Genomic DNA, 15,020 nt, shown 5'->3' on the forward strand with positions numbered 1-15,020 from the left:
GAACAATTATCTCTTTGCTTAATAAAATAAATTAGTAAATGAAGCAATAGGACCTTTTCTCCTGTTAACTTCAGTTGTACCCATTAAAATACTGTAAGGCTCTTGACTTCTAGTGTGTAAGCTAACAGCATTTTTTAACTTTCCTGAGAACAACAAAAACTATAAGTAAAAGGACTGCAAATTGTGAAAAATAATTAATTCAGACTATATCAATAGCTATACCTATTGTAAAAATAAGCAAAGCATCTACCATTCTTAATTATGCACATGAGGTTATCAAGAAGCAGATGACAAATCCCAAGTCTAAGTTTCAGGGTGAAGGGAAATGGGGCTGTGGAGAAAATATAATTTGTGAAAATTAGATATATTAGCAAAAACTTTATGTTACATAAGTAAAAATTAACTGAAAATGTAAATAAGATTTTGTAACTTTAAAATTTATTATGATTTGTCAAGAGCTGAAACTTAAAATAGGAATATCTTGATTATCAGAACTCTGGTTAAATAAGAGTTTTGATTATTCAAAATGGGACATTTCCCCAAAATTTTAATAGTGGAATCTTTTCTGAAAGCTTCTATGAGAAATTCTTTTCTGATAGAAGGATATTGATCTTTAGTAATTTTTTCTTAATCTATTTTTTAATACCTGTCTTCCTGGATTTTTACAGCAACTTGAGACTGTATGCAGTTTTCTTAACCAAGTCACAATCTTTTATAATTTCTGTTATCAAGGACAACTCTCTAAATTAACTTTTTGAAATTTTTTAATAGTATTGACTCTTAAGGTTCTTCTATAGTTTTCTTGTATTATGAGTTGCTCTCTTTACTGCAATATTATTCTGTTTAGGTATGCTGCAATGTTTTAAGGGTGACATCTGTGAAAAACATTTAAATGTTATAAATAGTGTAAGAGCTGTTTACACATTAATTATTATGTTCTATGTAATCTTAAACCTTATTTTATGAATGTTTGAAAAATATGGAGTAATTCTGCTTCATTAAATGGGATTAATTAAATGGCAGGGGAGTAAGTTCCAAGGAAAGATTTATTTTAAAATTTCTTTAGTTATAATTTCAAACAAGATACTAAATCAGTTCCAAGATAGACTTGTAATGAAATCCCAAATCTTTGAAAACTATAAGCAAGAAATCTGTGGGCTAGAAGCAGTACTTAATTGCAAATTTCAATGTGATCGATTTTGCCATTTAAATTATCTTCTTGAGTTACATTGGCATATAAAAATTGTCATGTGCCAAGAAGTCAAGAACAATGATTGGGAATTCCCTGGCAGTCCAGTGGTTAGGCCTCTGCGCTTTCCCTGCCAAGGGCCTGGGTTCGACCCCTGGTTGGGGAACTAAAATCCCACAAGCCATGAGGCGCAGCCGAATAAATAAATGAATAAATAGATAGATAAATAAATAAAATAAAATCCTATCTTAAAAAAAAGAACAATGATTAAACACTGGTATAAATATAAAACCTTTCTAAACTGTTTTTCATAACCCAAAATATCATTAAATGCCAGATCAAAGATATAAATGAGGCTTGACAATAAAATGAATTCCAGATACATATATCCTATGTTAACTAGGCTGTGCTAGAATGTACACACAAGCAATTGAGAGTTTTCTAATGCTCAACAAGGTTGGCTATCTTGAGTGATATAATAGGGAGGAATATTATTAACAGATTTAATAATATTACTGAGAAACCATCAAATGGAGCAGCTCATAGGTAATAGTGCTTTTTTGATTCTATCCTTGTAGGAAATAACTTCAGGAACTGTCTAAATGTTAGCTTAGATACTTGATTAGTGTGGAATAGAATATTTTTCAGGAATGATTATCATTTCAATTCTTACAACAGTTATACACAAAGAAATTGAATGGCTATGGCATCAATTCTTTACCTGGTTAAGACAAAGTGAATTTGTCACTTCATATTTTGGACTTTTTGCTTTTATTGGCTTCAGTGTAATGTTCTGAAAGTGAAATTTATGAAATTCTTTAAGTAACAATTGTTCCTTTTTTTTTTTTAAACTTTCTTAATTGTGGTGACTTAAAAGAAGGAGTAAAATAACCGTTTCTCTTTAGTACTACAACCCACATCTTCTGTAGAAGTGACAATGATGCATTTTTTTTTCATGCAAGGGAAAAAGGACAAACTTTGTTCAAGTTTAGATTTTATTTTACCTTTTAAGGGGGAGAATGGTTTAGTAAATGTAGGAAGTATGAAATGACAGTTTGGAGTACTTTTCATCATTCAAGCTAGAAAGTTTAAGAGAAATGATTAGTACTCATCATTTAAATATTTTAAACTTTCATTAGTTTCTCATCAATTAGAGTGTTTTTAAAGCCCCAGAAGGATAAATTCAAGAACTCAGGCTTGATTAAAAACTTGCATATATTGAGGTCTGTACTTGAGCCACAAGTCTTAGAAGTAGGGATAAACTTTGTCATGTGCATTTAAAATTTTTCTGTTCAAACTGGGTCTTACTGAATAAACAGGCTGTCTAGAATAATGTTTCTCAACCTTGGCAGTACATTAGAATCACCTGTAAAACTTTAAAAAATAGTGTCCAAATCTGAATTGAATGGAGAGTGGGGCCAGGTAAATGTAGTGTTCAAAGTATCCCATGTGTGGACTTACCTGGCAGTCCAGTGGTTAAGACTCCACGCTTCCAATGCCCGAGGCCCACATTCGATCCCTGGTCTGGGAACTATGATCCCATGTGGCATCGCCAAAAAAACCCAACAAAAACAAAACAATGTATCCCATGTGACTAATGTGCTGCAGTGTTTGAGAATCATCAGTCTAGGTGTTTTTTTGTTTGTTTCCACTTTCTAAACTCTAGTTAAAATTACTTTGGCAAAAGGAAGAGGCAGCTTATAATCGGTTTGTTCTTCTATATTATATAAGCACCACACACTTAAAATACCAAAACATTCTTTAAAGGGAGCAGATTGTTTTCATTCAAAGTACTTGATTTTTTTTTTTTTTTTTTTTTTTTGCGGTACGCGGGCCTCTCACCGCTGTGGCCTCTCCCGCTGCGGAGCACAGGCTCCGGACGCGCAGGCCCAGCGGCCATGGCCCACGGGCCCAGCCGCTCCGCGGCACGTGGGATCCTCCCGGACCGGGGCACGAACCCGCATCCCCTGCATCGGCAGGCGGACTCCCAACCACTGCGCCACCAGGGAAGCCCCAAAGTACTTGATTTTTATCAATAGAACATTAGGCGATAAGCTTGGGCAAATCATTCAACTTCTCTGGACATACTTTCTTTCCTATAAAATAAGGTAATAACTTCCAATCACTTTTCTGTACCCTGTCCTATATAACAGAAGTGTGATTTGTTTTTCTAATTTAAAAATCTTCAGTAATTATTTCTGCTGTAATGGCATTACATTCTGGTTTTACATTATGTATGGTATTATATTCATATTCAATTTATCAAATTTTTTAGTCAGTACTGGCTTGCTGATAATATTTGGTGTCTCTGGAGCATTGATCTCAGTGCTTTGATCAGTGATGGTTATTAGCAAACCTTTCAATCAAATATTTGATGCCAGATCTCTCTCTTTTTCTTGATTCTGTGATTAAAATTTTTGCTTAGTTTGAAATGAAAGCTTTCCAATCAAAGTTTTCTATTGAGGTTTTTGGGGAGCTGTGAAAATAAAACACATTATATAATGTGCAAAATATTCATTTGTTTAGTAGTTAACATATTTTATCCAATTGGATCCTCACAAGGTAGGTATACATATTATCACAAATCCCTGGTGAAGTTAGTTGACAAGCGTGTATGTTGTCACTATAGTGCTCAGTTTTATTAACGTTTGTAAGACCTGGTAGGGCTTCTTCATTTATTGAAATGTGGTCTTAAGCTTGATAGTGAAAATGTGTATGTTTGCCTTTTAATTCCAAAGGCCAGGAACTCATAAATAAACAGAAATATGCAGTTTTATTTTACTATGTTCCTGGAAAGTCAGCTACATAAGAGTAGAATGAGAAGCAAAATACTGAGTTTTAGACTACCATTATTCATCTATCTGTAGTCTGTAAGACTTTTTTGAGGCATATACTGTATTTGGTGTTTTTGATTCTTTTTTTTAATTAAAAATCTTTGATGCCTTTTGCTAGTGTTTTTTAGATTTTGAGGTGCTAGTTTTTATAATAGTCCTGAGCTTTAGTTTTATGTCAGAGAACTAAGATAATGCCCTTGAATTTTTCGTCAGAACACTAATGTGGTATGTTGTATTTTTACTGTAGTTAAGAGTTTATATCATTGAATAATTTGTTTAGGTGCATATTTGGATAATTAAGATAGATGTATAGATGTACATATATTATATGATCGTATTAATGAAGTGTGTTTTTTTTGCTGTTGATCAAAGCTGAAATCATAATTTCTCCCCTAAATGTGAGAGCTACCTGGATGTATACCCTCAATCTTTGCGGTGTGTCTTCTTCCATTCCCCTTTCCACCTAACCCCCAACACTTAAAATAATATAGATGATTTTAGTATAATTGGTACTGCTTGTTTAAACCCTTATCTCTGTTGTAACTTGTTTCTTTTTAAACTGTCGCTTATTCAAGCTCTTTACTCTGAAGTAACACATTGTTCTTTTTGCCTAATAATCCAAATTGAAATTTGTGAGGGGATATTTATTCCATTATGTGGAAAAGAAAATATCCCTTTTCAAAGTAAGTATCCCTTTAGAAATTTTGACTGATTCCAAGAGGGCAAAAAAATTTATAAATAAAAGAATTTATTGAGTTAAGAAGTTGACCATTTTCTTAAAACCATCACTTTCATTCTAATGTGAAAAAATTTGTAATTTAGATGATGATAATTTTTTAAGTTGGCAAATATTAAAATGTTTATATATGTTTGCAGAAATGTTTCCTAAATTTACTGGAGTAAAACAGAATGATTCTCCTTCTAAAGAGAAAGTAAAGGTAAGTTAATTCTTCATTTTTGCCTTAGAATTTTAAAATTATGTAGGTTATAGCTCACTGGTATAGTAGTAGCTTTCTTTAAAATTGTTCTTGATTTTATTTACATGAAGAGTTGTCACTCATTTTAATTTGTCACCTAAATGTTCAAAGATTTCTTTGTAAAGAAGATTGAATAGTGAAATGATTTGGTTACATTTTCCTAACAAGATGTGACTTTTTTATGATTTAGTCAAACAGGTAAGTAGAACAAATTATAGAAATTTCAGCTTAGTCTGGAGAGTCTAAATACAGAGAGAAGGTCTTGGTGTCCCCATGTGCGTACAGTAGGGTATGCACAGTAAGGTGGAATTTCTCCAAAAAAGGTAGTAGGGGAATGGTAGTGAGAGTTCTAAAGATAAAGCTTATAATTACCAACTATTCATTTTTAGCACATCTATGTTTGATTAGTAGTTGATGTGCTTTGAAAAGGATAAAAGTAATTTTATCTTTTACTACTAATTCAGTAATTTTATCTTTTACTACTAATCCTCATAAAACTTTGTACCCATCCCAAATATAGAATTACAGGTGTATACCTTTTATTAAATCATAAACTTATTTAACAACATCTAACTCTGGGTTAGGGGAAATACAACATAAATAATACTGTCTTGAAGGGTCTCTTAGTTGTGAGAAGAGATATAATCATACAGTTAAGAGATTGTATGATTAGTGCTATAATCATCTATATTCATAATTTATTGAGAAAATGAAGGAGGAATGTATATATACTACCTGAAGGAGGGAATGCTTAAAATGGGTTTTAAATTATAGGGAAAGGGAAGAAATGGTTAGTATATTGACATGCTGATTAGGGACTTACTTTTTTAAACAGAGCAATAAGAGAGCGAAAAAAAGCACAGGAGGTGTGTTCAGGGAAATATGGTAGTATGTAGGTAGTAGGTAGTATGTAGTAGGGTGTTTGTATGGGATTAGTTGGCTTTGGAGATATAATAGGGAGGGCTTTGCACACCTAGATAAAGTGTTAATATTTAATTTGTTAGGTAGGTATGAGCTCTCAAAGGTTTTTGAGTAGAAGGAAGATCCAGATGATCTGTCTGCCATAGGTATTAGTGGAATCAGAAAATTATGTCAAGTTATGAACAAACTTTGGAATAATTCTCAGTACATAGCACATAGAATGCTATCTTTATGATCTGTTTGTGACCAAGTTTTTTTCAGTGTCACTCACTGAAGAACAAAATGCTCATTTAAGACAACAGAGGAAATATATTTATAGGATCATGAATAAATGCACATATTTGTGTGTTTCAGAAAGTGTTGTTTTGCTGATTTAAACCTCAGCATTTGCCTTTAAGCTTTGGGCTTGGGTCTGTATTATTGTTGGGATAAACATTCCTATGCCCTTTGTTTTATTCAAACTAGCATAGGTATTCATACACTTGCCTTATCAAGACTCACTCACTCTAACCCCTTTATTAGATGGAGAAGGAAGATTGTCTTATTCATCTCTGTACTATCTATAACTCAGAGCTTAGTAGATAAGGTACCTGGGCTTTGGTACTGTAACTTACCTTGCCACTGAATAGATGTGAGATTTTAGGTTAAGTTACCTTCCTTATATCTAAGTCCTATTGTAAGCTGTAAATGGGGATAATAATTATACCAAACTCATAGGATTAGTGTGAGAAATTAAGAACTATATAAAAGGCTTACCCTGGTGCCTTGCACATCGTAAGTGTTAACTAAATATTAGCTATTATAATACACTTTTTCTTAATAAGTAGTTAACAGAGTTCGGAATCAGAATTTGTTGATAGTCTATGGCTCAACCATCATGTTATTCTTTTTTTAAACACCCCCTCCTTTTATATCTGTAATTCACTGAGGAAAAGGGGATAAAGAAAGTGGATTAGTCTCTAGATTTGGTATAAAAGCTCAGTTTTTATTTTCAGTAGATCACAGGGAAGCATTTGAAAATAAGCAACACTGTTTAATAACATATGTATAAGTCTATGTGTACTAGCAACTAAGATCATAGACTTTGACTCTGCTTATAAGCTATATGATGGCCAAGTTATTTAATCGTTCTAAACCTTAGTTTTCTCATTTGTAAGATAGTGATATTTATACCTTATAAATTTGTGTGACTTAATATCATATTCAAAGACAGTATTAAATTATATTCTATCCTCTTGTGTTTCTATTTTCTTAGTTATACTTCTTGTGTGGTTAAGCTCTGAAAGATAGTTTTGTTTAACTTTGTCTTAGCAGATACAATCTTCTGTGCAAGATACAACCTCTGGGAAAACTAGCCTGGTTCATCAGACTACATGTTCAGGTGGAACACCACCAAATCACCACCAGTTAGTATTTAATTATCAAGAATCAGAACGTTTACAGAGTGTGGAAAACATTTCACCTTTACAAATTCTGCCTCTTTCAGGTAAGAAATTAAGAAGTAAATGACTGTGATTGAACAACTGACTTCTAAATGAAAATGCCAAGATTATCTTAAATGTTATGTATCTGGAATACTGAAAATCATAACTAGTAAATTCCAGGTTAGAAATAATCCCTGAAGCATATTGCTTTATACCCCAAGGTACTCATTACATTTGAATGAAAGAAAATTGTATGTGCAGTTCACACACAACTTACTTTCATACAGATTATATACATTGGCATGTGAGCCATACATAAAAACCTGTCACTGCCATAGCTCATAGCAAGCTCTGAGCAGACTTGCGAAATGTTGCTCTAATTTCCATAATGTCTGTATGGGTTGGAAAGGTAGATTAGAATAGGGAAAAGATAGAGATTCTATAGGTAGAGAAATGAAGTTATAAACATTAAAAACAGTTTACAGTTAAGGAAACTTGAGCTAGAAATACTTGCCTAGTGGTGGTTCCTATTTACCAAAAACATCTTCTAAAACTGGAAATTTTTATATTGTTAGGTTCATTTGACTTTATAAATGTCTTATCTGTTAGTCTTATCAGAAGTGAACATATCACCTTTCTCAGCCTGGCCCTCCTGGGGATGTGTGGCACAGGAGCATACTTCTCTGACAGTGATGAGCCCAGCTTAATGGAGTGCCTGAGCTTTGAGACACAAATGTATTCAGGCCTAGACAGAAGCAGATGTGAATATTCCATATCCATGTCTCCTTCTGTCTAGACTGCTCCCTGGCCTTCCAATGGCAGGGGTTTCTCCAAAACAGAAGAAATTTCTAAGCTGTTTTACTGAAGCAGAGATAAGGAGGAACACAGAAGTTTTGATCCTCCTTTTATTGCTTCCAGTAAAAGCTCCCTACTATTCTGTGTTTGAGTATTCCATTTTGCATTTAACTCGAGTTATAGCTCTTGACTCTGGAGAAGGAGTGGAGATCAAGAAAAAAAATATCTGAGGCAACACTGGGGGGCATCCCAGGAAGAAGTATAAACAAAGATCCAAAGTATGAAATATTTATAGCCATTCTTTTCTGGAAAAAATATTTTCAAGGTACTCAGGAGAATAACTGAAGATGTAGTTGTTCTAGGCCATAAATTACCTTAAATACCAGTGCTACATTTGGATCTTTTATTTTGCACACAGAAAGTAGCTTCAAACAAGAGCATAACAAAATCAGATATTACATTAGTAAGAGATTGCTGCTTGCTGTATAAGGGATGGACTAAGATGAAGATGCTCTGATATAATTGGGACCAAGTAAGGAAGCTGAGTGCTATAGTCTAGGAAAGAAATTATGAGGACAAAAAATAAGGCAGTAAGTACACAAAGGATGTGGCTAAATTAGATATTTTTGTGGCAGAATTACTAAACTTTATTATAATAAGTGTCTTACCAGAGTATTATCCAACAGTTGGCTTGAAAATAAGAGACATTGTTCATTTTGGACATGTTTAAGGTGCTGCAGAATATCTAATTGGAAATATATAACTAGAAATAGGTTTCTGGAACTAATAGGGTGTAACAAGAACTACAGTTAGGAATTACCAATATGTAGAAGCTACTTGAAGCCATGAGAATGAAGGAAAATGTACAGAGCAGGAGGAGAAAGGTCAAGGACAAAATTCTGGGTAACCAAACTCCCTCAGTAAAAGTAGAAAAAATTAATTAAGTTAAAAGAAGAGGTAATCAAAGCTAAGAGGAAAAGGAAAAATGGTATAATAGAAGCCCAGGAGATACGTTTTTCGAAGGAAATCATCATCATGAGTATCATGTCCTACTATATACAAAGCCTTAAAGTACCATGAGGAATGAGGAGAGAAGATTAAAATTGGCAATGTGAGATTTTTTTGCTTTTACAAAAGCTTCTTTTATGGCTACTGTAATTGAGATGGAAGCAGATTCTTGTAAATTGAGAAGTAATGGAATCTGAATGTAAACCAGTCTTTCAAGAATTTTATTGAAGAGGATGGGAAGATAGCTGTGGCTTTAACAGGAAGATAGGTATTTTGTTTGTTTTTTTTTTAAGGCTAGGAGAGAAGTTGTTTTGTTTTGAATTTTGAAATCGGCGAGATTTGAACGTGTTTGGAGGTCAATCGGAAAGAACCAGAGTTGGGAAAAGTTGCTGTTTTCATTATAGTAAGTTCCTAGGAGAATGATAGGGATAGCTTTGAAGAAGAATAAAGACACTGAAAAATAATGGAAATAATGCAGTCAAGATGGTCTTTTGTTCCTATTTTAAGAAAACGTCCTATCTATGAAAAGTCAGGCTTTAAATATCTAAATCTTCTGTCGGGATCCGTTTCCTGTATTCCTTCAATTTCTGTTTATACATGATTGTGAGTAACAATATTGTGTAAAGGGAAAGTTTGGATGATGCCGAATGGCTGTTCTACTGCACTTAAGCAGATTTTTCAGAACCAAAGTGGTTTGCATTCGCCAACTGTAGGTGGCACTATGCCCAAGGGAAACTGCAAATATATATAAGCTATAAAATGTGTATAGAATTTTACTTTTCTGGAGTTTAATCTTGGTGGAAATAAATTTTTGGTTAAATCTTTAAACAAAAAAGTAAAAAAAATTTACTGAAGTTTTCTTGTAGTTTGGCAAAAATGTTAGAGTACATAAATATTTAAGAAGTTGAAGTTTTAAGTGTTATCAGTTTTCTTCAAAACCTCTGCCATCATCTCCACATGAACTGGAAGATGTCTAATTTTTTTTCCTTAAAATAAGTTGAAGTTTTTAGTCATGAAGGATTACTAAACTTATCTTTATAACTTATCCTTCCACAGCTCTTAAAAAATCTTCACTCAGTTGTATTAAGAATTTTTTTTTAAAAAAACTTATGCTGTCACATCAATGTGAATTAACATGGCAAATGAGAAGGTAAATCAAGGAGTTTGCCATCTAGTAGGAGAAGTAAACAACTGGTATATAAAGTAAAGATAGGGACTTCCCTGGTGGCGCAGTGGATAAGACTCTGCGCTCCCAATGCAGGGGGCCCAGGTTCGATCCCTGGTCAGGGAACTAGATCCCACATGCATGCCACAACTAAGAGTTCACATGCCACAACTAAGGAGCCCACCTGCCGCAACTAAGACCCGGTGCAACCAAATAAATAAATATGTCTGTGGATATGTGTGTGTGTGTGTGTGTGTATGTGTATATAAAATTTTTTAAAAATTAAAATAAAGTAAAAATAATGTGCCCTAAAAGAACCAAAAATGAAATTGAAGGAGATGAGGAAGACGGAATTACCTGATCTCTTTGAAAGATGTGTATTGATGTATAGTAGGATCAAAAGGCATTTTGGATGGAGGGAACAACACAAATGAGGGTATTTAGGTGACCAGTAATTCAATGTGATTAAAGCTTTGCTTGGATAAATAGGAATACAGGGAAATAAATTTGGGAAGGTAGATCAGGTTCAGATCATAAAGAACCTCGATACCTAGAGACTTTTGGACTTAATTGTAATAGGGTAGTCAGTGGGTAGCCAATGAAGATTTTTTGAACAGAGTGTGCTTCAGTGTAATTACTCTGCCAATATCGTGTAGGTCAGTTGGAGAGATGGGGAACAGAGACCAGAGAAGGAAAAGACCAACTGGGCTGTTGCAGTAGTACAAAAAAACTAAGTGATGGAAAGAAAGAAAAAGGTATAGTCGAAAGAAATCACAAGAGTGGAGTGAGCAGGTCTGCAAAAGATGAATATATGCTGGGTTTTAGTAACAAAGGGGTGTATAAGCTTTGGTGGCTCAGAGGATAGTGGCTGGATACTGGTCCAGGTTGACAGACCTGGAACACAGATGAAGAACAGATGTCTGAGGGAAGATGAGTTTTGTAGTGTTTTGAGGTGCCAGAGGGCATCCATATGAAAATGTTTTTCAGAGAGTCAGTCCCTTGACACACTTCCCTTGGCTTCTGTGACACTCTTCTCTTGATCATCCCATCTCTGAACGTTCTTTACAGACACCTACTTTATCTGCCTACCTTTAATGTTGATAATACTCTGAGTTACATCCTTAAGCCTCTTTTTACTTTACTCCAGGATTTTCTAGCCGTATTCCAAAGCATAGGCTTACTAAGCTAGGACCTCCCCCTCAGCTCTCATAGCAATAGACTTGGAGCAGACCTCCCATTTACCCAGGTATGCCATACATTGATCATTTTCTGCTTATTATGGCATGTAAAAGGTTGGAAGGCAGCAATCTATACATCCTTCCTGGATGATCTTGGAGTCTATGACTTCTAGTCTCATTTTTACAACTCAAGCATCCAAGCCCCAGGCGTGTTTATACAACTCTACTGAATACCTTAAACAGCACATAGGCATGTCAAATACAGCATGTCAAAACTGAATTTCCCCCTTTTAATTCCTACATTTAAATCTTTCCTCTTTAATTCTTGATAATGGTACTGTCACCACTTACTAACTTAGAGTCAACAAACTGAGTCGTTTAGAATATATTTCTCTTGATATATATACTCTTTCTACTTCTTAAATAATATCTGATCCCAAGCAGAGAGGGGATGTAGTTCTGTACTTAGACTTTTTCTCCCTATTTTTCCATTCCCTGTTGAACTGAGAAAACAGGTGCATTGGGCCACGTAGGAACACACAGATTTAAACTTTGTTCTTTGATTCATCCGTCCACTGACTGTTTTGTCTCACCCTCCTGTGCTCACTCCTATCCTTTAGTGTTCCTCCCTTCTTCAACTAGTGTGATTTAGCCAGAGAATCAAAGGAATTGATGGGTGATAGAACTTTAAATGTAAGTTCCTATAACTCTAAGTGGCCAGGATTTTATGAGCTTGAGCCAATTAACAAAAAGATAGCAACTCAAGTTTTCATTTTTCTCCTCTGTCCTTTTGCTACTAGTTAGGACCTACAGACAAGAGCTGGAGAGAACTGAAACAGAAATGACCTAATTAAATTTCATACACCAGGATGCTTTTGGTCACAAATGCAGAAAATTCAGCTCCAAACTGGCTTACACAAGGAATTTTGTTATCATACATATTGTAGTCCAGAAGTAGGTCAGTCATTTAAACATGTTTGACAAAGGCTCAAGCTCTATTTCTGAAATTATTTTCACCTGTAATAAATGAAATATTTGTATGAAAGCTTTACAGTCAACAGGATTGTGTGGTTTGTTCTCTTCACCTCAGAGTCAAACAACATTTTGCATTTCTTACTCCTAGCCACCCCCTGGGTAGTTTAGGTGTCTGGTATCTTCATTCTTCCATTCTTTGTATTTTCTTTGTTCTCAATTTGGCTACCAGGAAGCATCTTTCCTTGGAAGCCCTACAGTGGCTTAGGCCTCCTCTTTTCTAAATGATTCACTGGTGTGGGGATAGGATTACCATAATTAGCTTGGCCAATGAAGACCCATCTCTGGAGCTGAGGTCAGTTTACAAGCTGGAAGACTGCTTATACCATGGGGCAAGGTCTTGGTAGGTGAGCCACAATGTCAACTATACTTTATGCTGACAAGAAAAAAAAAAAAAAAAAGAAGAAGAAGAAGAAAAAGAAAAATAAAGGAGGTAAAATTTCAAGTGAAAATGTTTATTTTACAGTATTACAATTCTCCAACTAAGAATACTCCAAAATTAAGTGTAAAAAAACCAGTTATTTTATTTTCGTAGTTTCTGACCTGGGTGGGGGTGGAAATGTCAAATTCTGGAGAATCAAGATGAAATAACTTGACTATACTATTCTAAAAATGTGTGCATCCAGATAATCCTGAACAACGCTTGAATAGCCTAACTGTGATGCATCAGTCCGGTGATAATGACACAGAGGTGTTAGAATGTCAAGTTCCAGTACAAAAGGTAAGAGTAAAGTTATTTTTTCTCACAAATATTGAAGGGATTTAAAATTGAATATAGAAATGGCACAGAGGTATTTTAAGCCCTAATTTGAATGAATTTTGGATCTCTAAGCCTAATTTTTGCCTACTTATTAAAAAAAAAGTTAAACTGTGAGCAACCCTCTTCCCCACCCTCTACCTTCAGTTCCCATATTTGTGTTTAATTGTAAATTCTATAATGCTGGTATTTGCCAGCTATCCTGATTTTAAAACATGTTATAAAACTATCTTTTAGAATCTGTTGTAGGTGATTTCCTCATGGAGTCTTTGGTGCACTTAATCTCAAACCACACATTGATCAGTCTTTCAACACGTATTCTAGATGTTTGGGATACATTAGATACACCAGGTACTATGCTAGACTTTTGAATCTAGTAACTGTCAGAAATGGACTATGAATGAGATATTCACATATCCCCTCTTTTTTCTCTCCCTCCCTTCCTTCCATTCTTTCTTTTTTCCTTGTAAGTACTTCAGAGGACAAATCTTACTGCTTGGGCACACTTAGGAATATCTGACATTTCACCACGAGGAGCATATTGCTTTGGCCCTTGTTTTTTCTTATTCTTAGAATCTTTGACTTTCTTACATACTGCTCTGCTAATAATTATTATCATCAAAGTTTAATATGGGTGTTTTGTTATTGATAAGAACCATTTAAAAAGTACCTTTCCTGGGAATTCCCTGCTGGTCCAGTGGTTAGGACTCCTTGCTCTCATTGCCGAGGGCATGGGTTCAATCCCCAGTCAGGGAACTAAGATCCTGCAAGCAGTGTGGCCAAGGGGGAAAATAAAAAAACAATAAAAATTTTTTTAAAAAGTGCCTCTCCTGATATCCAGCATAAATTTTTTATTGTTGCTGTTTTTTGTTTAAGCATTGGAAGTGTCATCTGTCCCCTTTAGGATGCAAAGAATAATGCAGCAGAGTTTCTCAAATATTTGGTTTACTGTGTACTAAAATCTTTGTTTCTAATTTAACAAAACTGTAATTTTGACTGACCCAAAATAAAGTTTGAAAACAGTAAGAAAATTTTCAAAGGGGCAAAGAGATTACAGCAAAAATAAGCAGCAAAACATCAAGTATATGTCATACCATTGAAGTTTGTGCTAAAGGTAAAAGTGACATAAGTCTACTCTCTGTTGATTTCTAATGTCTAGCATATATTAGGAACTAAAATGTTGAAAGCTTGAGGAGGAATGGGATTGTGTGGCTTGTTCTCTTCACAACAAACCGTTTCCATTCTTTTTTTTTTCTTGATTTTAAACTGTTTCCATCCTTGACATTATTTCCTACTGTTGCTCACTCACTATCAGCAGTGTTATTACCACTTACTGAAAAAAAAAAAAAAAGGCTACAGAATTTTGGTGCTAGAACAGATCTTTGAGAATTAGTCTTTATGAACAAACTGTGGCCCATACAGTTCAAGCATCTTGCCCAAAGAAGAGCTGATACTAAAATAAAACATTTCAACAAGCTCCCAAACTCTGTTGTTTTACTCAGAGCTCTAGCTTTGCTGTTCATCTCTTACTTACCTCTGCCTCAAGAAAAGGTATCCCTTCTTGCCAAGACTTCTCTATCTCTGTTCTTCATTTTCTTTCATTTGACAGATTTTTGTGGAGCTCTCCTGCCATCTCTATAGTCTCTATTATTCCCTTTGTCTTATTTCTCCACTACCTGTTTACATTTCAAACCAGGCTTTCTCAACTATAGCACTGTTGACATTTTGGGCTGGATAAGT

The 15,020-nt window shown here is 34.5% G+C and overlaps 1 protein-coding gene across 1 annotated transcript in view; it reads left to right on the forward strand.

Annotated features, from left to right (window-relative positions):
• The window catches only part of BRDT (bromodomain testis associated), a 45,687-nt gene that overhangs the window by 16,745 nt on the left and 13,922 nt on the right, over positions 1-15,020 (forward strand). Inside the window, exons 13-15 of the mRNA XM_060119717.1 lie at positions 4,900-4,961; positions 7,236-7,407; positions 13,150-13,244. Coding sequence (XP_059975700.1) covers positions 4,900-4,961; positions 7,236-7,407; positions 13,150-13,244 — 329 coding nt within the window. The remainder of the gene's footprint in view (positions 1-4,899; positions 4,962-7,235; positions 7,408-13,149; positions 13,245-15,020) is intronic.

The sequence above is a fragment of the Mesoplodon densirostris genome, chromosome 2, assembly GCF_025265405.1.
Source record: "Mesoplodon densirostris isolate mMesDen1 chromosome 2, mMesDen1 primary haplotype, whole genome shotgun sequence".
NCBI lineage: Eukaryota > Metazoa > Chordata > Mammalia > Artiodactyla > Ziphiidae > Mesoplodon > Mesoplodon densirostris.